Source organism: Tympanuchus pallidicinctus, unplaced genomic scaffold, assembly GCF_026119805.1.
Source record: "Tympanuchus pallidicinctus isolate F22 unplaced genomic scaffold, pur_lepc_1.0 scaffold40, whole genome shotgun sequence".
Taxonomy (NCBI): Eukaryota; Metazoa; Chordata; class Aves; order Galliformes; family Phasianidae; genus Tympanuchus; species Tympanuchus pallidicinctus.
The window spans coordinates 770254-793908 of NW_026294759.1; the positions used below are offsets into that span (position 1 = coordinate 770254).

The window sequence follows — 23655 nt, forward strand, 5'->3', positions numbered from 1 at the left end:
CAATCTCTGTTTCTGCTGTCGTACAGTAGCTTATTCAGAGCAAGAACTAATATAACACAGTTGGAACCAAAGAGAAGCTGTGGTTTTGTGAAATTCAAGATCATTTTGCATTATTTTGTGTAGTTCTTATCTTACCTGGTGTAAAACAAGAATGATATAGCTATTTTCTCATTGAAAGACAATCCAAAAATTGTTTCCCTCCACGGGAGCATCTGAGTCCACATATGAACCCAAGCACTCACGTGTGAACAAAGGCATTTTTACCATGCCTTATATTTTTTATTTATTACATAGCCACCCAAGTGGGAAGCAGAAACATCACTGCAAGATTTGGCCAAATTTGTAGCCGGTGCAGACACTGGTGACATGCAGCAAATTGATGTAAATAATAAGGTTTTGCAAATTTTTCGCGCTAGATTTTTTTTTTTTTACCATTTTTCTCATCACAATCTCATGCACTTAGAGACAGTATATGGAACTTTCTGATGTCAGTAGGGGAATTATGCTCTGCAGACTTTGGCTTCAGAACTAAACAGCTGTTTTGCATTTTCAGTAAACCCAATGACAAAATATGTTTCATGGAATCAACAGTAAAATCAGATTTTGCATACATTAAGGCTTTGTACTAGTCCTCCATTTCAGAGAGCATGGGAAAAATCTCAAAAGAAGGGTGTCAGCAATGCTTAGTGTGTGGCGGCATCCATTCTTTGCTGATAATACAGTTTAGTTTGTGTAGGGTAAAACTAGGCAGTCTTCTGGTCCATTGACATTGAGGGCACAAGCAGATGTTTTCCTTCCGCTATCAAACAGTGAGAACTTTGTCCTAAGAACAGATTTGTGGGTAATTAGGGACCTCATGTTCATTGAAAAAAAAAAAATTCTACCTACAACTCAGCTGCAGTAACAATTGTTTAGAAAAAATATCTCAAAAACTTCTGCACCAGTGGGCATTTTTTTGGTGAGAATATTCTGAACAGTAAATTGGTGCTTTCATCTGTTTTGTGCTTGAAAAAAATAGCAAAAGAATTTGAGGACTCCCTGTAGAATGACTTAAGATTCTAGAGGATGGGAAATTATTCTAGAGAGGTGTTAACCAATCTCCTTTTTCAATTGACTCCATCAAACTCAAAAGTTTGTGCCTGCGTTCCAAGTGCTAGAACTTCAGCAGCTCAACAAAAAATAGTAAAGGTAATCAATGACTGCATTTTGCGTGCAGGAGAGCTGAGAAGGTAAATGTTAGTTGGTGGAATAAATTCTTGCTAATAATCCTTAGATCCATATGAAATATCTGAACAGTTTGAGATATGTTTTAGTATGAGCAAGCTGTGTGTCTTTCATGTACTTGTGGAACACCTTTCTTTAAGATGTGTTATAACCAAATACATATTTCTATGTTCTAAAATCTACATTACAGAATTTCCCAGCTGTGCAGTTCTTTCTATGAGCTGCTAATTATATCTGGGATGCAGAGGCACCTGCCTTAAAGCTTGTCTGCTTATGGGAATATGAAAGAAAAAAAATCTGCTATGTATCTGCTGTACATCACCATAGTTATAGCTATGTAAATCCTAACGTGCACATTCTTTTCTTGCTTTATATTGTTTTTAAAACAGCAAACATTAATATAGAAGAATTCTTATTCTGCCTGCTAAATGTGTCTTGGTTACACATATTTTCAGTATAGTAGTAATACCACAGTAGATTTCTGTTAGTAAATTCTATGTGTAGACAAACCTTTGCACCTCACAACATGAAACTGGAGCTTTTGAAAATGTGAACTTGAAGTATGTGTGAACTCTAATCCACAAAGCCTAGAATTCAGTTATTCTGCCAAAGAATATGTTGTTTTGCTAATATAAAAGTAAAAAAAAAAAAACAACTGTCCAGCATTTTTGTGTTTTATTTATCCCAGGAGGAGTTGCCTACAATTGCCTCCTTCTCAAAGTTTTCTTTGGCATTTAAATGAGCAGTAGTGTGTTCTTCCTGTGCAGTCAGGCAGATGGGAACCTGGAATCCAGAAGTGATCTCTGGCTTGCAGAAACTATTAAGGAACCAAAAATATTGGCAAGGCACTTAAGTATAGAGGAAGGCAGTGCATCTGGTGATGTTCTGAGTAAATGGGGATGCTGACCACCAGTGTCCTCCATGATGTAGCCTTTTCCATAGCTTACTTACTAGGCAAAAAGTTTTCAGAATAGCTGCCTGAATCATGCCTGAAGTTCGGGGACTAGAACTAGCATGTTTGCAGAACAAAATGAACAAAAGTAAACATAGTCTTAAAAATGCTCAGTGGTGTTTGTGTTGATGAGTTTTAAGTATCAGCTGTAACACTGCAGCAGGTGTAACAAAACAGAAATGCATGATATTATGGTACATCATTATGCAATATGACTGAATGAGCATTGTATCAGATTTTAGGACATTCTCTAATAGGGATGTATACATCAGTACTGTGGAAATCAATCCCACTGTGTCAGTTAAATATAAAGGGCACTGCATAAGAGATTTGGATGGCACATCTTTGTTCTGCAACTGCAGGTTTTACAGCCTGTCTGAAACAGTTCTGGATGCATCAAGTGCAAACAAATTACACTGGGGAAACATGGAGTATGTAAGTGTCTGCCTTTCAGTTGGTGAAATTAAGGTGGTTAGGGTTAATTCTTGGAAGGCAGACGAGAGCAGGTTGTTTACTTGCTAGATTATTGGAATGAGTGTTAGGGACCATCACATTTGACCAAGTAGGTATATCCCGTATTTGAAAAGTTGAGAGTGTAACACAGTGTTCAGCAATATATGTATATATATATGCTGTTTTCCTTAGACACAGATGTTGTGTGTTTTATCCAAAGATTAATAAGTTAGATGAGTAAGAATTTCCTACAGGATAGGGTCAGGACATTAAGTTGAATATGTCTTGATTTTGTGTTGAAGCCTAGTGATGCTGCATCTTGGGATCCTCAGTATGAGAGACGTGGACATAATCAACAGGTCCAGCAAAGGGTCCTCTTAAGATATGGTGGATAAGAACTTGGAGCATTTCATACATACAGATTCTGCAAAACTGGAGAAGGAGGCTCAGGGGACGGAGTGAATACATGAAGGGATGGAGTGAAGGTGAAAGCAGAGTGTTCAGTGGTACTTATTGAGCAGTCTATTCATTGTGCACAAACTGAAATACAAGAAACTCCATTTAAAAGTTTTGGGTTTTTTTTTCATTATTTTTAATGTGAGGGTGGTCAAATCCTAGAAATTGTGGAGCATTCATTCTTGGAGATGCTTAAAACGCAACTGGGCGTGACAATCAGCTCTGGCTGACCCTGATGGGGGTAAAGGGTTGCACTCAGCAGCTTCCAGAGATGGGAAAGTGTCATTGATGCATCAGGTATGCATCAGGTAACAAAGTGTGACTGGCATGGATTTTTGGAGCAGCATGCCATTACCATGAAACATACCTAATATGTGCTAATATGTGTCTTGTAGTGTGGTACGGGGGAAGTTGAGTAGGTGTGCTACAGAAACTGATACACATGGTGTTGGTTAACACACTGAATGTGTCATACTAATTTGTTGCCAGTAGTTATTATTTTAGACAAATGATAGCAATATGGGATGATGCAGCCCAGGTGGCATACTGGTTATGTCAAACATAATGATGTATGGCAAGTAGCGTGTGGGATATGTCACACGCTTATCTGCCATACGAAGGACAAAGGTTTTGGCTCTAGGTACCACGTGAAGCAGCAGCCGCGAAAAGCACGATAGTTATCATACGTTTTGTCATGCCACCTGACGTTAACCTGCAGCGTGCTGCCCGTACCCCGCAGTGCTAGGGTACAACTGGCACGTCCGCCCTGAGAGCAAGCAGCTGGAGCCGTGGAACACAGTAGCCTGGCTAGAAGTACCTCACATAGCTGCGGGAGAGGCTGGGCAGAGCCGCGCCACTACTGCCGGAGCCCTTTTTGTCTCGGCCCTGGTCTGGGCTGCAACGCTGCGAGCGCGCTTAGACCGCATTTCTGGCCTGGGGTAGACGTAAGCGTATCGAAGGGGAAGCCGCTTGCCGGAGGTGGTCGTCGCCGGGCCGCGGAAGCCGGGGGGCGGTGCGAATCGCCACAGGCGTGCCTGCCGGCGGGGCGGGGCGAGGGCCCCGCCGTGCGGGTGCGGCAACCGCAGTGGCGGCCGTTGCGCCTGTGGGGTGCGCGCGTGGCGATCGGCGGGAGCGCGCGGCCTGCGTTCCTGCCTCGCCCGCCTCCTCGCGGCGCCCCGCCTCACCCTTCTCTGTGCTCGTCCCGGCCGTACGCGGCCGTTAGCGCCGCCGCCGCTTCAATTTATCCGTCAGTCGGGCGGCGGGAGAGAGCGCGAGAGGCGCTGGCGCCCGCTCTTTGGCTGAAGCGGCGACCGCGGGGGCGGAGGTGCGGGGGATAGCCGGTCCGGGCCGTCCTCTCTCCCCAGCCGCGGGGAGGAGGGAGGCCGAGGAGGGAGAAGGCGGAGGCTGAGCCCACTCCCCTTTAGGTCCGCTCCTCTGAGTGACTGCTGTCCGCGAGGAGGGGGAGGAAGGGGCGAGTCTCTCTGCAGCCCTCATCGAGCCGCCGCCTGCCCAGGCCTCTGATCGGCCCTGCGGGCGGCGCTGAAGCGGGCGTCGGCGGGGCGCGCGGGCCGCGTGAGCCCGGGCTCTGCAGCACACGGGGTGGGTGAGATGTCGGGCTGAGCGGATGTGAGCCCGGGGGTGGGGTCCTCTGTGTCTGGGGGGGTTGGGATCGTTCCGCCCGCCGCCTCGCGCAGCGCAGTGCCTGTGGTGATTGTGCATCCTGGGGCGCCGAAGCAGGCAGCGCTTCGATCTGCCCGCGCCTTCCAACCGCGCCCGTTGCGGGCAGGCCAGCCGAGGCACCGGCTCGGTGGCTTCACGGCAGGGTCTTTCTGTGCGAGGTGGGTGGTTGCACCTCGTGCTTCCCCAGCTGTAAGGCGGCGCGGGTCCCGTACACCGCGCTTTCTGTGGTCGGATCGTGCTCCGCATGTACGTGTTGGGGTAGGTCTGCTCTCGTCTTGCCTTCCTCTCCATGCTTGCACGCCCTTCTCTTGCACGCCTTGTGCGTGCACACACGCGCTGGTGTGTATAAAGCTGCCACTGAGATGGGGCAAAAATCGCTCCCGTATGCCCGAATGCGAAAACCTGCGTCTGTTGGGGACAGCTTTTCACGTGATTTAGGTGGGAGTGTGTGTCTGTCGTTGCGACTTAAAATGAAATCTTTACAACTAGGTTTCTTCTCTTTTTTTTTAATGTTTTCTTTTTCTTTTCCTCTTACGTTTAAAGAACTAATTTTATGTTGGTTTGACGGCTTAGGATCTACCAGCATATCCATCTTAAAAGTGTGCAACTGTTATGCTTTATTTCAGGAATTTAAACAGCTTATTTAACAGGATTATTCTTCTGCTCTGTAATGTACTTTTCTGCAGTCTTCATATTTGAATTCTAAATGATCTTCTGGGGGGTGGTGTTTAAAGATTCCCACAAATAAGCATGAATGTGTTTCTTAGATTGTAAAACAATTCTTCATGTTTTATGTGTAGATCCAGATTTATCTTTAAGTACACGTTCTTCAGTAAGTTAACAAACTGCTGAAGTTTAATAATTTTTTTTTCCTTTCCCATTAAAATGGGTGTGTGTGATATTGTATTTGTGGAAATTGTTTGAAGTTGCACATTTTGCCTAGGTGGTTAATCAGATCTTTTTCTTTTGATTCTGCTTGTTGCCTTGCATAATGCCTTCTCTTCCTTTGAAATTTGTTTACTGTATGTCTTTGTATGTTTATGTCTAATAGGGATCTTTCTCTTTCTTTCCTAGGTGTCTGTGTCTTCAGACTAATTTAAGATACAGTCCTGAGAAAGTTGAGACACAAGGAATTGCATACAGAACTACTACTTTCCGCCAGTATTCTTTTTCCTCTTTCCTATCCCTCTTCTTCCATAAGGGAGTACAGCTTAGGATTTTAGGTCCGTTCATCCCACAGAAATCTACCTTATTCTTTAAGGGATAGGCTAGACGTTGCCTGTTATAGTATCAGGAGAACGTTATTCGTTGCTTGCTGAGGGAGCTTTATTTGTATATTTGGAGTGCAGTGTAGAGAGGCATCCAGGAGGCTTCCTTGCCCTCCCTTTTTGAGTAATAGTGGATTCAGGAAAAAGGGTGCTTACGGAGACACGTGACCTCGTCAAAGGACCCAAGACTGAAGCAGCACTTGGCACACTGAAGGAAGCACCCGCTTATCTTTTGGCATCTTTTTTTGTCTGCTGCTGGTTCCTCACCAATTTCGGGTAAGTCTTTTCAGTCCATTCATTGATGCAGTGCATGTCTCCCTTCCCCCACCACAGGCACTAGGAGAAGCATGCACAGACTGAGAGTAGGGTGGGGGAAGGGAGGAGGGCGAACAGGCGTGCAAACACAGATCAGGAGGAGCAGAGTGTGCAGTACCACACTGCAGAGGAACCTGGACAGAGATGGAAGAACCTCTCTTTCAGAAAAACAGCTGATGTGGGAGGAAATGTTTTATTTGCACACAGTGGAGGGGGGTGAAAAATCTGTGAGCCTGTTGTAAACAAAAAAACCAAACAACTAAGGTTGAAGTGGAGAGAGAGCTGTTCTTGACCACTGTTGACCAGCTGATGTTGCCCTGTGTAGTATAGAGGGAAGAGGGCAGATTATTTCTTGGAGATTAGGACACTTGGGGTGTGTGAATGAAGAATGTTACCACCTACTTGCATGCTTGAACGTATGTGGGGAAAGGCTGGTGGTGTGGATGTCCACATTTTATAGGCAGTTGTGCCTAGAAGGATTGCTATGCTAGCATCTTTAACGTTACCCAGTGCAAAGGTAGGGAAGAGCAGGTGAGTGCCACCATAAGGACTGCATTTGCCAGTCACGGGGAGTGGGGGATTGTACTGAAAAAGAGTGAGAGTGATTAATACATTTCCATATCCCATGACTCTTGCAGTCTACAAATCTGGCACGGGAAGGGAGGTAAATATTAGGCTGTGCTTTCAGGGGTGTGTGTTTGGGATTTACCTGCTTGCAGTGACTTTAAATTCTAGGGCATGTTCAGAGGGTGGATGATAATGCATCAGGGCTTGGTGAGTTGTACTGCAGCTGCTCAATATTTTATGTAAAATGCATTTAAAAAAATATGCTAGCTTTTCAGATTTTTCACTTTTAAAAATCGGTTCTCTCCAAATATGCTCAAACAATTATGTGGCTTTTTTATGAAAACTAGTCTCTGGTAGGCAAAACAAGAATTTTTCTTGAGGTTGTCCTTAAGCATCACCATGGAGGAGCAGTGTCAGGAATGAATTGATTTACTTTGGGTTTATTTTTACAAAGCAATTTTAGAAGTGGTTTAAGATGTTAGTCTTCTCTCTATATTCAACCATAAATATTTCTTCCTAAAGTGTTTAGATATTTTAGATAATTGTTATTCTGATGTCTCTGTGGGTAACAGAATTAATTGTTCTTTATGCTTGAAAGAGATGTGAACCTGCTATCTCTATATGCTCTTTTCTCACTACAGTGAGATAGATGTTTATGACACATGTGCAGCATATGACCCATCATACAGTCCTTAGTTAACTAATTAACTGATCTATAAAGCTCACTCTGAAAGTAATGCCTCCTATTTATTTCCATGGAAACTCCAACAGATACAAAGAGCACAATAACATTATTTGATAGAGAAAATTCTTAGCTACAAAACACTTTTTCTACATCGCAATTAGCTGCATTTTCAGCAGCAATGAACAGGAGCCTGCATGTAGCACACGTAAAAATCTGCATCAGTGGAGGTTACCTGCTGTCACGACTGCTGAAGCACATTGCCCCGTGCCTCACTGTGCTGGCATCCACTCTCTGGTCTCCAGAAACATTCAGCAGGCAAAGAGTGTGTGTGTGTGTAATTTTTTCCACAAGGAAGAATTCAGTGACATACCTTTGCTTCATACATGTTTCCATGTCAGATGTCATTTTGACAGGCTGTCCCTCAGTTGCCATCTGTTGCACAGCAACAAAATATAATGGAATATTTGAGGGAAAATTCAGCCTCTACTGCCAATACCACCGCCGTCTGCCTCTGATATTGTGGGCCAACCTAATAAAATAAGAGGCATTACTTTCAAAATAGTCATAGGTGTATCTAACTTCTTCATTGTAATTGTACCTTGAGGTACCACCATTAATGTAACTTAGGAGTATCAATTGTTCTAATGCCTTCATCATCTTCAGGCGTAGCCTTCTAAACAGCATTCTAGAAACTGCTGTAATGGTAGAGAAAATTGGTTTATTGAAAGTATGTGCACAGTTTCAATTCTTAGCTTATTCATGATAAAAAAAAGTAAAGCAAAATTCCCTTTTCCAACTCAAATAATACCATTCTGTGGGGAAAAAAAAAAAAAAAAAAAGCAATGAGGTGTGTGCATTAACGATAAATGTGAGACTGCACTGTTGTTTGTGGTGAGATGAGTGCTTGGAGTTAATTTTTTCCTTTTTCTCTATTTCCCGTGGCAGCCATGGCAGCCATGACTGTCACTTTTTGCTCTTCTCATCTTCCTTAAGATTTTTATTATGATCTAAAATATAGGGATTAGGTGTGCCTAATGGTATGCTAAATCTAAGATTATGGGTTTCAGCAGTTAGAAAGGTGAAACCTAATCTGTTAGCTGAACAGTGCTGTGCTGTAGCTGAAGCCTAGAGTCTCAGACAAGGACTAAAAAAGAGGTGATTCTGGGAGGTGGTGGTGATAATAATTGTTCCAATAACTTGTTTCCCAGATCACTGTGTGCAATGGGAGAGAGCTATATCAGATAACAAGTTAAGTAGTTGAGATAGATAGTGCTAAATAGCATTGATTTCTAATGATACAAAACATTTGTAATTCCCAAAGGGAAGGAACAACCAAAGTTTATTAATATAGAAATGTATTGAGTATTTGTGTTTTAAATAGGAAGGACATAGAACAATCTTCTTGTTTAACTAGATACCTTGAACATCACACATTTATCAATAATGCATAAATGAATTAGTGTATCCTGACAATTGATTCCTTGTTTTACCTTTGGGGAAAAAAATGTCACGATCAAAAAGAAACTAGTACATTTTTTTTCTCCTTCAGCTTTTTGGTGTTGAAGGTAGCACAAGGACTAAATGGAACAGAGAGACCAAATCTCTAATTCCTGGAGACAGGTCTTAAGTATGTCTGTGTGAAGAAGAGACTCCTTCAAGGGAAAAAGAGTGGTTTTCAGTTTTCCAGCTCTGTTTGGACTGCTGATATGATTGGATGAATTCCTTACTATGTCAGTATGATATATTCTGCTATGATGCAAAGTAGAAAAGAAGCACGGTGACTGCTTTTGTCACAACAGCTGCAAAAGGTATATTACAGATTCAAGGAATGCAGGAGGAAGTACGTTTGCATGTGATGGGTAAAAGAAGAAACTGCTGTGTGAATGCCAGAATGAACTTCGCTTAAGCAGTGCAGCAATACTGCAGCTCAAAGTGGAGGTTCCATCAATTCTCTTCATAAATTGCTAAGAATCTGTTCCGCTCAGCATCTCTCTGAAGCAGATGCAGCAGTGACTGCTTGGCTAGTCTTAGACACAGTTTGCTTTCTACTGTAGAACTTAGATGCCGCTGTTTTATTTATAATCTGTTTTATGCAGTTAAGTCTATTTTTTTCTTGTTGCTTTTCATTTTCTAAATTTGTTAGTTACTGGAAGATAAAAGCATTTGAACTGTTCATCTTGTAGAAGACATTTAAACATCTGCTCTTCCCTTTATATATACTATGCTTACTTTGCAATTGATGTTTGCATGGATTAGAAAATATTTCATGTACACCCAACGTTGTATCAGGCTGTGGCTTTTAGATTGAGGTAGGTGAAGTTGGTTTTCGTGGAAAAAATAGTGGAGACCACATCCAGATCAAGAGCATAATTCTGTTGTGCATCTGACTATAAGGCCAGCTTTCTTCTTACAGACCGTTTTCTTAAAAAATGTGGGAGAGATTTTTAGGAGGTTTAACCCAGTAGTGTAAACTGAAGATTTTGTGTTCCATGAGACTGCTACGAATTCAAAGTAGAGATTATAAGGACAGGCTGAAATTGGTAGAGACCATTTATAGGAACACAAAGGTGAGGTAAGATGAGGATATTTATCCTAGTGGAAAAAAATTGGTGTTGGTTAAGAGGATTCTAAAGTTAGGATTACTTGTTTCTGCTTTGACTAGTCTTATAGCTCGCTGTAAAGTGAATTTCTTAGTCTTTATCTGCAGGCTTAAGGTTGCTTCCTACCTGCCTTATGATGAAATAGGAGACTTAATATGTACATTTATTAAACTTCATAAGATTCACAAGAAGTGAGATGAAGTGTTAGGAGAGCGGTAAATACACATCAAGGCATTTTGGATTGGCTTGCTTGTTTTAACAGGATAGTTAAGATACCTGGACAAGTCTTCCTGATGCTGTAGCTCCTCAAAAAAATACTTGTAGGAAAGACAGGCATATGCTGCTTTTTGTTTCATTCCCACCTTTCCTTACCCTCCCGCCCTCCCTCCTGCTATTCCTTGAGCTCTCTCCCTTGTGGCTTCTTTCTCCCTTGCTTCCTCATTCCCTTGGTTCTGTCTTCCCTCACTCACTTTCTCCCTTTCCCCCCATTTGCCCTTGCTTCCTCTGTGTTGTTACTTCCCTCCCTCTCAGTTTGTCTCTTTCTCTCTCCCTCCCTTGCCCCCTCCTTTCCTCACCCACTTTCCCTTGCCATCTCTCTCTCCCTCCCTCCCCCCCCTTGTGTTTTGTCTCTCTTCCTTGCTCCCTCATGTTTCTTGTCTCACTCTTCCTTGCTCCCTCCATTCCTCTCCCTCCTTCTCCTTTGCTCCTGCTGTTCCTTTCTCTCGCTCTCTCATGTTTTTTCTCTTCCTCCTGCCCTCAATTTTTTTTGCCATTGAGCTTTTCCTCCCTCTCCCTGTTCCCCTCCCTCCCACTATCCCCTTTTTTTCTCCATCCCTCTCTCCATGTTCTCCTTCCTCCCTCCAGCTCTCCTTTTTTTTCCTCCCTTGTTTTCACCCGCCCACCCCTTTTTGCTCGCCCACCTGCCTTCTCCTTTTTTCTTCTCTCCCTCCTGTCTGCCTTCTCCTTTTTACCTCTCCCTGCCGCTCTCCCTGTTTTCCACTCTCATCCACCCTCCCTCCCACCTTCCATGTTTTTTGCTCTTGTCCAGCCTTCCTCCCTTTTTCCTCCCCAGTCTCCCTCCCGCACCCCCAATTTCCTTCCTCTCTACCTCCTTCTCTTTTTTCCTCTTTTCCTCTCCTTCCCACTCTCATTTTTCCTTTCTCTCTCTCTCCCCCTACCACTTCTTTTTTTCTCTTTCCCTCCTGTCTGCCCTCCATTTTCCATTCTTGCCTGCTGTCACCCTGTTCCTTTCTCACCCACCCTACACATTCCTTGATTTCTAGTCTCGCCTCCCCTTTCTCCTCCCCAGCTTCCTTCCCTAGTTCATTTATTTCCCTCCTTCCTTCCCTCCATTTTCCTCTCTCCCTCCCTCCCTCTTCTTCCATCCCTCTCAGTTTTCCTCTCCCTTTGTTTTCCCCTCCCTGATTTCTCCTCTCCCTCCCTTGCTGTCTTCCTGATTTTCCCCTCTCCCTCCCTTGCTCCCTCCCTCCTTTACCCCTCTGCCTTCCTCTCCCTTTTCCCTTTCCTCACCTTCCTTTGTTTTCCTCTGTCCCCCCTCCCTCTCTCCATCCTTTCCTTCTCCCCTCATTTTTCTTTATCTCCCACAGTCTCATCCATCCTTCCTTTTCTGCCCTCCTTTCCCTCTCTTTTTTTCCCCGCGCCCTTCCTTCACACTTTCTGCTCTTACCTCCTCACCCTCTCCCCCCTGGATTTCCCCGTCCTTCCATCACCCTCCTCCTCTCCCATTTTGCCTCTTTCTCCCTCTCTCCATTTCCCCCACCCACCTCCGCGCTTTTGACCCTCTCTCATTTTTTTTTTTTTTAACCCTTCTCTGTTGTTTTTTTTTTTTTTAAAGAAGGCATTGAAATGGTAGCCAGAGAGAGGTGATGGCGCTGTCTGTGTAGATTTTAGGACATACAGGTGTGGCCATGTATGAGAGAGACTTAAGAAAAATGAGAGGAGGTCTGTGTTGGCAAAGAAATCAAGGCTTAATAGCAAGTGAAAATAGGGAGAACATTGTGGTTGAGAAAACACTTAGCAATTTTAGTATCAGTACCAAGAGGAAAAAGAGAAAGGGGAAAAAACATACCGACCAATAGACTTGATGATCTGTTATGGCTTCTGTTTTTGTTTTTTTTTGGATTTTTTTTTGTTTTTTTAAATAATCAGAAAATCTATCTAGTGTGTTTTCTATGTTCTCTCTGTTCTGTAGATTTTTTTCATGATGAGTTGTGCTATCCTGCTAGATACTGCTGCTTTTCAAAACAGAGATGGTAGGTTGTGCTGTTTTGTCTTGCCAGTTGTTGATGCAAAAATGAAATAAGGGTAGAAACCTTCTGAACTGTGTAGTAATGGTGCAGTTTTTGAAAAATATATCTTCTCCAAATTCTTACCTAACGATGTAGTAGTGCCAGAAAGTTTTCTGTGAACTACCATACTTAGAAAGCCAAAAAATGAGGCAGGATCTGTCAGTTATCTCCTGCTGCTAGCCCAAGACCCATCTTGCCTTTTTCACTTTCAGCTGCTTTGAAGGAAAAAAATACCAAACAACTGTGATACAAAAGGTATGCTTTACAGACTATTCCCCCTTGTGCTCTTTTCCTTGGGAGGACCAAATACTCCTTATCCTGCTGTCATTTGAGCATCTTGCTTGCTCTCAAGGGCTGGTCTGCATTTGTGATTGCTTTTGTCTAGCTTCTGCTTTCTTTCAGTCTATTAGTAGGAAGAGCTTTTTTTTCCTTGGCTTTATTTTTGTTTCTAGTTCAGCAAAGCTGTGGAAAACTAGTTGTGTAGTATGCAGAGATTGCTTTTTGCCATTGTGATTCTTGGTACTAGGAATAAAAGTGACCACTTAAAACTTTTTTTTTTCTTCATTGTTGTTTAAGAAATAGGTTTGCTAATAGAGAAGAAGAATGTATTTTTGAATTTAAAAATGAATCTCTTCTTGTGATTGTAGAAATGACCCTTTTGCCTCAATACCTGCTGCAGAAGCTTCATGTGTGAACAACAGAAAAAATACCTACTAGAAATTCTTTGAAATACTAAGTGAAGGTAGTTGTATACCTGAGGTCTTGTCTGTGCTTGTATCTTCTGATACCATGTCCTGTCATTAGGACTACCAGGAAATTACCTGTTTTGGTCTCACAGTTCAATTCTGTTTAAAAATCAGGTAAAACGTATTGGTGAAAAAAGTGTTTTTTCTCTCTTCATTTAACAGGAAGATTTAAAATATGTGGCAGAAAACAGCTCTGGTTTTCTCCAGAATTCTTTTTCTCTATGCCATGCTGCTTCCTGGTTGTTGTTTTGTTGCTTGTTTCCTTGCTTAATGCAAACATTTGGGTTTTTTTGGGTCCGTTAATATACCTTTAGTTGTTTTACAGCTCTTAAAATATTTTCAAATATAATAAAAAAAAGCAACACAAATCCTCGATTCAAATCAAGGGACACGCCACCGTGCAGTTTATCATTTCTAACATAATTCAAGTTCTCTAATTTGAAGCATGCTTTGTATATTTGTAAGTGCTGTTTATTTGTAAAGGTTGTTTTCCCTTTTGTGGATACAATCTTTAATTTTGCTTTTGGGTATGTATATTAGTGTTTAATATTCTTATAATTATATTGATGCTCCTTGTTCCATTGGCTCTCCAGTAATGTTCTGACTAACATCAAATGTATTTCTCAGTAGATGTGAAATATTTGTAAGAGTGAATCCATCTTGAAATAATACCGTGGAAGTTACTGTTTTAATGCACTTTTGTCTGGGATATTTTCCTATTATAAAGATTTGGTGTAATCTGTCTTCTGTATACTGTGAAAGGATGTATCAGTTCTGCCACAGGTGTTTTAATGGTAATTAGGGAAGCACTGAGCTATTTACAGTTGTAGGGAATTACTCTAAAAGGTGGAATTCTTGCCTTCAAAGATGGCCATTCAAAATGTTTTCATGCCTCAGTACTGTCAGGAAAGAAGAATGGCACTGCTGCTACCAGTAATTGTCAAAATGTGTATTTACTGTGGATGGAACTAGGGTAGGAGCTGAGGTTAGCATTTAGTAAGTAGCACTGAATGTAAATGGATTTATTTCTGTTGTTACTTCAATTACAGATTAGGCATAGGCATTTTTTCCCACTTGGAGGTTGTAAGTCTTTTGAAAAGGACTGACTTGTACAAAAATGATAGAACTCAGGACAGTGGGGAACATGGGGAATAGGAACCTATGTACTCTAACAGTCTCATCTTCTCCACCATCTAGAAGTTCCATTGAAAAGAAACCTTGAAGGTTGCAAGAAAAATCCAAGATGTGCAGTTCAGTTGCTCCCAGATTGTGGTTCTTAACAGACCGTCGCATCAGAGAAGATTACCCTCAGCAGGAGATCCTGAGAGCGTTGAAGGCCAAGTGCTGTGAAGAAGAGCTGGATTTCCGGGCCTTGCTGATGGATGAAGTGGTGCTGACAGTCGAGGATGGAAATCTTGGTGAGGATAAGCTAAGGCTGGGAATGTGCTGAACGGGTGCTTACAAAAAGATTTAATATGGAACGTGTACTTTTTGATAATGAATTCTGTGTGTGCCAGGCTACCTATATGTTATCTAAATAACGCAGATACACAGGATACCATATTCTTCAGCATTAACTGTGATAGTCAAATATATTAACTTTGCCTGTTTGCTTTAGAAGTGCATTTGCTTTCCCTTTTTAGAACAGAGAAAAGGTTTGCTTTAGCTGATTAATTCCTGGATAAGGACTATAAAGTTTTCAAACTGAGACAAAATTACTGAGTTTTATTTTTGTGTGGATACTTTTAATTTCATTGATCATACTTTAAGAGGTTTAGGTAACTTTTTTTTCTTTGGTTTATGTTCTGGCTCCAAGTTACCAATCACATTTGAAATAAAAGGGATTTTCAGCGGACAGTACAAATTGTTAGGGAACTGGAAGTAGTAATTTGATATAACCAAGCATTGCTACTTTGCGGGTGTGTATTTAGAAAAGGACACTGAAATAGACAGTATGTGCCTCAGAATAGTTGGAACCATTATTTCGACTTACAGTTTTAAGCTGAATTATAACACTTCTATTTTACTATTAGCTTGTTTCTTCTGAGGTAATTAAAAATGAAAAGCAAAACATCAAGGTGTGTTAAAAGTGTTTAAGTAATCTGATTTTTTTTTAGCTTATGAATTTATGTTATAGGTAGAAAAATAATGCCATTGTCAAACTGTGTAATGCTGTATTTTTACAGCTTTTTAGTTTGGATTTCCAATAGGAAGGAGAATGCAATGTTCTTGCATCCATACCTTTTCCATTCCTCTTCACTGTATATCACTCAAGGGAGAGAGGAAGGACTTACATTCCTGCAGGTTGTGTTAGGATTCTGTGTAGGAAGAAAATATGCAGGTATTCAGCAGTGAAGAAGAGGTTGCTACATTACTGTATGCCTTGTTCCTTGTTGAGGAATTTTTATAGGAGGGAAATCTTGAATTGGCTTTGGGAAAGAACTTTGGTCAGCATTTGTACTGTAACGTGAATCAGTCGAGCATAAAACAGAAATGCTTGAGGAAATGGGATTTTTAATTCTTCCATTACTAAAGATTCATTTTGTTACTTTGAATGTTGCTATTTTTGTTAATTTATCTATTACTGTGAAATGTCTGTGATTTTTTTTATTGGAGACTTGAAATTCTGCAGGATGTCTACAAATCAGAGAAACTTCTTGTCAGAAAGTCTGAACATTTTTTTGCCTAGAGTATGCTGTTGATTGGACAGTATGTTCTGTTAAGGCAGTCATCCAGAAATGTGGCTGCAGTCTTTTAAAACTCATGGTAGATCCTTCAGCTTTTCAGTATTGTTTTTTATTTCCTGTCCTCTGCCTGTATTGGGAGAATTAAATATGTCAAGCATGAACTGTGGGCCTTTCTGCTCTCTTCCATGTAATGTTTCAAGAAGAAAAGATAAAGTATGCAAGCTGGAGTTGCTGAGAAACATATAGTACAAGAATGGGAAAAATTAAAGAAATGACTTGAGAGAGAATGCAGAAAAAGGAAATTATTTTCATTCAAAGTGTTCATTCAAAACTGTGTAAGTAACTAAATTTTTTCAAAAGGAGTGAGATAAAAATGCAGAAAAACTGTGGATAGAAATTTCCTTATGTTTGATCTGGCCTGGCTTACTGTGGAGTTGGTTTTTTTTTTTTTTTTTGTTTTTTCCTTCCTGCTTGGGAGAGATGAAAAATTGTGCCCCTTAATTTTCCAGTTTTCTTTTTCCCAATGTTTGTCCATAATTATAGCTACAGATTTCTGCTTGAGGACACATGCAGATGTTTTGTTTCATTTTCTTCATAATAAACTGGTCTGTTGGCCTAGAATAAAAGGTGCCTTATAACAAAGTTGAGGAGGTAATGCATTCTGCACCCTTTTTTTGATCCCTTTTTTGAGGGATCCAGGTTGCTTGAAAGTTTATGTAACACAAACAACCTCGTGAGAAGCCTGTATCTTCAGTGGATAATACCTGCTTTTTCTCTAAGTTTTCTTGTTATTTATGTTAAAAGTTTGGCAGTAGATGGCTTGGACTTAGAGGATAATACATGCAGAAGAAGTCCTCTATACTCTGCCCTTGTGAGGCCCCATCTGGAGTACTGTGTCAAGATCTGAGGCCACCAATACAGGAAAGATGTGGAGCTGTTGGAGAGGGTCCAGAGGAAGGACATGAAGATGATCAGAGGGCTGGAGCATCTCCCTATGAAGACAGGCTGAGGGAGCTGGGTTTTTTTCAGCCAGGAGAAGAGAAGGCTGTAAGGGGATGTCATTGCCCTTTCCAGTATTTGAAAGGGGATTATAAACAGACAAGGAATCAACATTTTACTGAATGGTTTTAAGGTAAAAAAGGGAAGGTTTAGATTGGATATTATGGAGAAGTTCTTTACTGAGAGATCAGTGAGGTGCTGGAACAGGCTGCCCAAAGAGGTTGCGGATGCTCTGTTCCTGGAGGTGCTCAAGACCAGATTGGATGGGGCCCTGGGCAGCCTGGTCTAATACCAGATCTGCAGATTGGTGGCCCTGCCTTTGTTAGGAGGGTTGGAACTTGATGATCCTTGGAGTCCCTTCCAACCCAAGTCATTCTATGTTTCTGTGATTCTATGAAGTAATAGATTTTTACATACTCAGATCTGTGATTTGGACCTTTAGAATCTAGACAATTTCTTAATTGTTAAAAGAATATGAACTTTGCAAAGACAAGTTGAAAAAGAAAGTTTGCTATTTAAAACTTCAGCATGTGGTATTTTGTATGAAATATCACCAGTGATATTTTTGTGTAGTCTTGCTGATTGTTGGGATAATGGATAAAAAGGCCAAAAATTCAGCATAGTGCTTTAATAAGCTTGAAATCATTTGCTTCATAGAGGGATTGTGGTAAATATACTTCTTAACTTACGAAGTGTTAGTAGAACAGTGGGACATGTGCTGAGACTAAAGACTTGTATTAATTAGGTAGCATATGCCTTGGCAGTAGAGATTGTTGAGGTAAATATCACTGGAGCCCAGAGACAAAAGTCTGTAAAACTTCAGCAACTCTGTGACTCTTCCAGAATCTGCATATGTCAGAAAATGATAATATTTACCAGGTATTCAATCCAGTAAGCAATCACAGCAGTAGTGACTCAGTCACTGCCTTACAGTGTTGTATGGCTGGATACCCAAGTAGGTCAGCATTGCATGTCTAGCATGCTCTGCAGGTTCCTTCTGCAGATAAAAGCTGGGATTTCCCAGCATCTCTAGCAACTCCCTGTTCTACTGGCTACATTATGAACCTTTAACACCAGAGTCCCTGTGAGTCTTCTGGTGATCTGTGTGCAGCTTCAGATCTGCATATTAGGAGCCTCAGTACTGCAGGAATCCAGAAATGATTGTAAATGCAAGTTAGGAAGCGTAGAATTAGTTTCTCCTTCGTGTTCAGAAGGAAACACTTAAATGTTACCAAAAAGGTAGTGTAATTGAGCTTAAGTTAAATAAGACAAAAGCCATAGACACTTTCAAAAGTGATCCTAGTAAGTGCTTCTTCTTGCTAGCTTACTCAAGTTGTGCAGTCTTACTTCCTTTCCATATCTCTAAGGCAGGAACTCAGTGGAAAATTCCAGCTGCATAAAAGAATGAATGTTTTTATTTGGTGGGCTGAACCTGCTGAAATGGGTACTGACTCAAATACACAGCACTGATACGCAGGAAGGGGGCAAAAGTAGATGAATGGGTAGAACAGGAGGATGGTATTGCAGCTGATTTGATTTAGACAGGCTCAGAATATGTCTCCTAAGAACCAAATTCTAAGCTAGTGTAATGATAATTCTACTGTTCACTGGAGTGGTTTCTTTCAGCCTTGGTCGTGCTGCTCGTCTTTGGGCTTCCTTTCACGCCTTGCATGAACTCATCTAACACAAAAAAAAAGGTTGACCTAATACTCTACTCTTTTTTAGGATCTGGCATTTGTGGAAGTTGAATGGACTAGTGCAGTCAAACACTATCAACTCTGCTCAACTGATTAACAGGTTTCTGCTGGAATAGCTCTGTGCATTTTGTAGTAACAGAATTGCTACCTCTAATGCTCAGAGCAGAGAACAAGTCTCTTCTTTTAGCCAATGTCTCATATTTAGGTGAATATAAGTAAACATTCAAAGCGTGCTTTAAAGCACAAATTCTCTTATGGGCAGGATATTTGATAGCATCAATTTAATTTTGTTTTGTTTTTGTTTGGTGTGTTCCTTTGAAGCATTTGCTGTTTGCTGCTGTAAGGAAAACACTAAGTTATTAAATTAGATTGCTTGTACTCTAGTCTAGTTTAGCAGTTCCTGTATTAATTTGAAAAAAGTAGTAGTAGGCAATTTATCAAATTTAGTGTGACATTTTCAGACACACATCTTAAATCCTGTTAAAATGTGTAATTTTGAAATTCATATTTGTTTGCTAGCGTAGTGGTACCCACAGTCTTGGGGAATTCAGATCTAGAAGGACCAAAGCTTGTGAAGAGTAGTATGTGGTAAATGTGTTAAATCCAGCTGGCGCCCAGTCACAAATGGAGCTCACCGGGGGTCAGTATTTGGGCCTTCCTGTTTCATATTCTTGTTGATGACCTGTACCCTCAGTAATTTTGCAGATGACAGTAAACTGGGAGGAAGAATTGATCTGCCTGGGGGTAGGAATGTCATCCAGAGGGATCTGGACACTCTGGATTGCTGGGCTGAGGTGATGGTATCAAAAATGGTGTTGCTAGTGGGAGCAGGGAAGTGATCATCCCCCTGTGCTTAGCTCTGATGAGGCTGCATGTTGAGTACTGTATTCAGTTTGGAGCCTATCACTGCAAGAAAGACACCAAGGCGATGGTGTCCAGAGAAGCACAACAAAATGGGTTAGGGGTCTGGAGAGCAAGTCTTATGAGGAGTGGCTGAGAGAACTGGGATTGTTCAGTCTGGAGAAGAAAAGGCTCAGGGGGAATGCTTATTGCTCTAACTACCTGAATGGAGATTGTGGTGAGGTGGCCTCAATAGACAAAGATGATCGGCCTTTTCTCCTGCATAACTAGTGGTAGGACTAGAGGGAATGGCCTCAGGTTGCACCAGGAGAGGTTCCGGTTGCATATTAGGAAAAATTTATTCTCCAAAAGAGTAGTCGAGCACTGGAATACCAGTGTCCAGGGAGATGGTGGAGTCACCATCCCTGGAGATACTCAAGAAATGTTTAGATGCACTGAGGGACCTAGTTTAGTGGGAAATACTGGTCTTAGGTGGATGTTTGATTTAGATTTTGGAGGTCTCTTGCAACCTTGGTGATTCTATAAGTGAATTGGAGTGGAGGAAACCTATAGAGAATAAGCATGGATGTTACTGGGAAAGAGACAAAATTGATTCAGTGGTTGTCTTCTCTTTCTGAGTAGAATGCTCTTTCTCTTGTCACTCGTGGGACTTGGCTGAAATGTTCTCCACAGACATACCTTATCTGAAGAGAAGCAGATTTTAAGAACTGATGGCTGATGAAGTACTGCCTAGGTAACATTTTTCCTTCATAAAAATATATAAAACATCTTCACTAAAATTCTTTGCTACCTGAATATAGCTAAACTAGCAGAATTTAAGACAACTGAAATAACAACAATTCCTTTGTCGTAGTTGTTTAGAATCACCATGTTTTTTTGATACTGTGCCGTGAAGGACAATAGTTGAGAGGAAAGTGCTTGTGTGAACTTCTAACTAGGAAAGATACTGGGTTTTGTTGAAGAGTCCTACACCATAAAACAAAGTGTGAACTTTTCTCAAGAACTTTGTGATGTTTCTTTGGGGAATATAAAAGCAAGTGATCAAGATACGTGCTTAAACAACAATATGTAGAAGGCACATTATTTTAACCGTACAAAAGTTACTGGTGTGCTTATTCAGGTATTTGGATTTCCGATGTGGACCTGAAATCTGCAATATTAGTTAACCATGTAGCTTAAGTCTTTAATATTGCATAATCTGTTTTTCGTTTAGTGCCATCTATCTTTCATTTCTAATTTGATCTAAACTAGTAACAAACCATTGTAGTTTTTGAATTTTTTTTTCCACACTGGGTTAGATAGCACTGAAAAACAAGCGTGGATTAATAGGGATATTTGTAAGATTTCTGTGAAGTACATACATAATAGAAAGCTGAGGAAAGAAGAGTAAAGTTAATAAGTATCTGAGTTCTTGATGTAACAGTAAGAGTAGCATTCAGTCAGCTAGATCAATGATGATGGCATTCATATCTACAAAATAGTTCTTATAGTAAGGTATCAAGAGTCTTAATATTTATGAATCATCTTTAAGTCACTTTGAAGATTGTCTTCTATCACACAGTAGGGAACATAATCACCTCTTCTTCCTTCTGTCTGTTTCAGCAGTCCCTTGGCACTTGATAGTCCAGAAGTGTACCTTACTGTAGGAGTGTTTCCTGCACTGTGCAGCAAATTGCTCTGGGAGTGATGCAGCAGAGGCAAGTGGCCTTGGCAAGGTGCCTTGTTGAGCACTGCAGAGTTGGCCTGTTTCCTGCTACGAACAACAGCCACAGCAACCATTACTTCCACTGCAGACTTGAAAAATTGGTTTGTAACCAGAGGAGGGCCACAAAAATGATCCAAGGAATGAAACACCTCTCCTGTGAGGACAGGCTGAGAGAACTGGGGCTGTTCAGCCTGGAAAAGAGAAGGCTCTGAGGTGACCTGATAGCAGGCTTTGAGTACCTAAAGGAGAGCTATAAGAAAAGAGGGAAACAGACTCTTTATCATGATCTGTTGTGACAGGACAAAGAGAAATGGTTTCAAACTAAAATGAAAGAATTAGATTGGATGTAAGGAAAGGGAACCGCTGGAACAGATTGCTCAGAGATGTGGTGGACGCCCTGTCCTTGGAGGCATTCAAGATCAAGCTGGACAGGGCTCTGAGCAACCTGATCTAGCTGTAGATGACCTTGTTTATTGTAGGGAAGTTGGCCTAGATGACCCTTAAGGGTCCCTTCCAACTCAAATGATTCTAAGTTTCTATGATTATTCCATTACAAGAGTAATTTTTCTTTTTTTTTTTTTGGTTCTTTCAATAGAATAGATTTCAGTGCTCTCAAGTATTTCACATTTTATGAGGTGCCATGCAGTCCGTATTTCACTGTAAAGAGCATCCTCAGCTAAGTGCTTGTGTGTTTGTGTGCTTTTGTATATTTTTATATATTTTTATATATATACAAGCATGCGCAGGCTGGCATGCTCAGCTGTCACACCACAGAATGAAGAGCATCTTGATCTGCTTCATCATGTGAATCAAAATATTATGACCAGAGAACTTGTACAGAGCTGAATACGAGCCTCAGTGCATTAGAAACAATGGTGGCAACATTGGAATATTGCAGTTTGTGCCAGGTGGGTCCCACAGATATTCATGTAGGAAAAGAAAAAAAACAGTGTATGCAAGTTTGTCAGGACCAATATGAGGCTAAGGGTGACTGTTTTCCAGATCACACCATTACTGGTGATGAGATGTGCGGCCACCACTATGAGCTGGAATCAAAACTGCAGTCCATGGAGTGGTGACATGTGAATTCCTCATTGAATAAAGAAGTTCAAGACGTACTATGATGTGCACTGTCGTTTGGGATGAGAAAGAGGTGATCTTTCCAGACTTCCTGGAACCTGGACAGACTGTCAACTGTGACCTCGACATCATGATGCTGACTAAGCCGAAGGCTCCAACTTCCAGAGTCAGTCCAGAGAAGAAAACATGAGAGCTCCAGTGCCCATACCATTTTGAAGACTGTAGACACATTGTGAATCTTGGCCGGACTGCCCTACCATACTCATCACGTAGTCCAGATTTAGTGCCTTCTGACTTCCATCTGTTTGGGCTGATGAAAGATGGACTGCATCACCAACATTTTACTAACAGTGATGCCTTTGTAGCAGCTGTGAAACAGTAGGTCACCTCCACTAGTGCATATTTTTGAATGTTGCGTGCAGGCTCTTGTTCACGGCTGGGGGAAATACATAGATACTGGCAGTGACTATGTTGGAAAACAGTATTTTGAAGCTGAGAATATGCTCTGTGAGATAGTGTTATTGTGCTTTTACATCTGCTGTGGTTCCTTGGAAATAAACAGGAGGCATTACTTTGAGAGTGATGTGTGTGTCCATGTGTGCATTACTTTGCGATACCTGTATTGGACAGTCTGTTCCTGGATGAGGAACAGATAAGACAGATCCGCAGGATGAGCGACTTATTTCTATGGCAAGTCAGGAGGTTGTGCTTTGAGTGGAATTGTTTTTTTTTAATATGAAGCAGAAAGAGATCGCTAGTGCAATTAAGACCAACAAGTTACATGCAGTCAGTTTTTACGGTCTTGAACTTTATTTTTCCAGAAGTTCCAGGATTTTCTGCACCAAGCATATGTGTCTTTCAGATCACTTATAGGAAGTACTTATAGGAAGCTATCCAAATCAGATTGTGCTATGCTTAATGTTGCTGAAGGGTGCATTTCATTCCTATAGCATGCCTTTACCTTTTCAGCAAAGAAAGTTAATAGCAGAAGACTCCATATCACGTTCTCCTGCTTGCATTGCTGAGTGTTGTTTCCCTGACAGAGGTGTTATTTCTAGATATATTCTATACTGGGATTAAAATTTTAAATATCATTTACATGGATTGTCTGTTGCTGTGTCTGCTTATTCCTAGTGAGACAGACTGTGGTACTTCAGCTTAAAAATTCATTAAAAAGTTGAAGTAGCTCTTTCTCCACAAAACCAGACTCGAACTCAACTCAGGACCTAAAAGAGACTAATATTTGTACCAGTGACAGTGTCTTGTATTTATTTGCATGTTTCTTTGATGGAGAATGTTGTTGGATGGCTGTTTATGCTGGGAAGAAGGAATATAATGGTGAGATTACTTGGGTTTTTTTTCTTTCTACTT

General features: G+C 41.2%; 1 protein-coding gene and 1 long non-coding RNA gene across 8 annotated transcripts in view; both read left to right on the plus strand.

The window, feature by feature from the left end:
- Positions 1-4210: 4210 nt before the first annotated feature.
- RIMKLB (ribosomal modification protein rimK like family member B) overlaps positions 4211-23655 on the plus strand; it is a 73402-nt gene continuing 53957 nt past the window's right edge. For 2 of the 7 annotated variants that reach the window (XR_008210713.1, XM_052701772.1), the window contains exons 1-3: positions 4211-4684; positions 5840-6313; positions 14456-14673. Coding sequence is in view for 6 of the 7 variants with exons in the window: in XM_052701772.1 (XP_052557732.1) it covers positions 14499-14673 (175 nt within the window). In the remaining variant the exon portion in view is untranslated. Of the gene's footprint in view, positions 4685-4746; positions 5024-5839; positions 6314-12052; positions 13370-14452; positions 14674-23655 lie in introns of those variants that run through there. The other 5 variants (XM_052701767.1, XM_052701769.1, XM_052701768.1 and 2 more) reach the window with 5 other exon arrangements.
- LOC128089915 (uncharacterized) lies at positions 16287-22867 on the plus strand. The gene is made up of 3 exons (XR_008210714.1): positions 16287-20232; positions 21102-21417; positions 21942-22867. It is a non-coding gene; the product is annotated as an uncharacterized LOC128089915 (long non-coding RNA).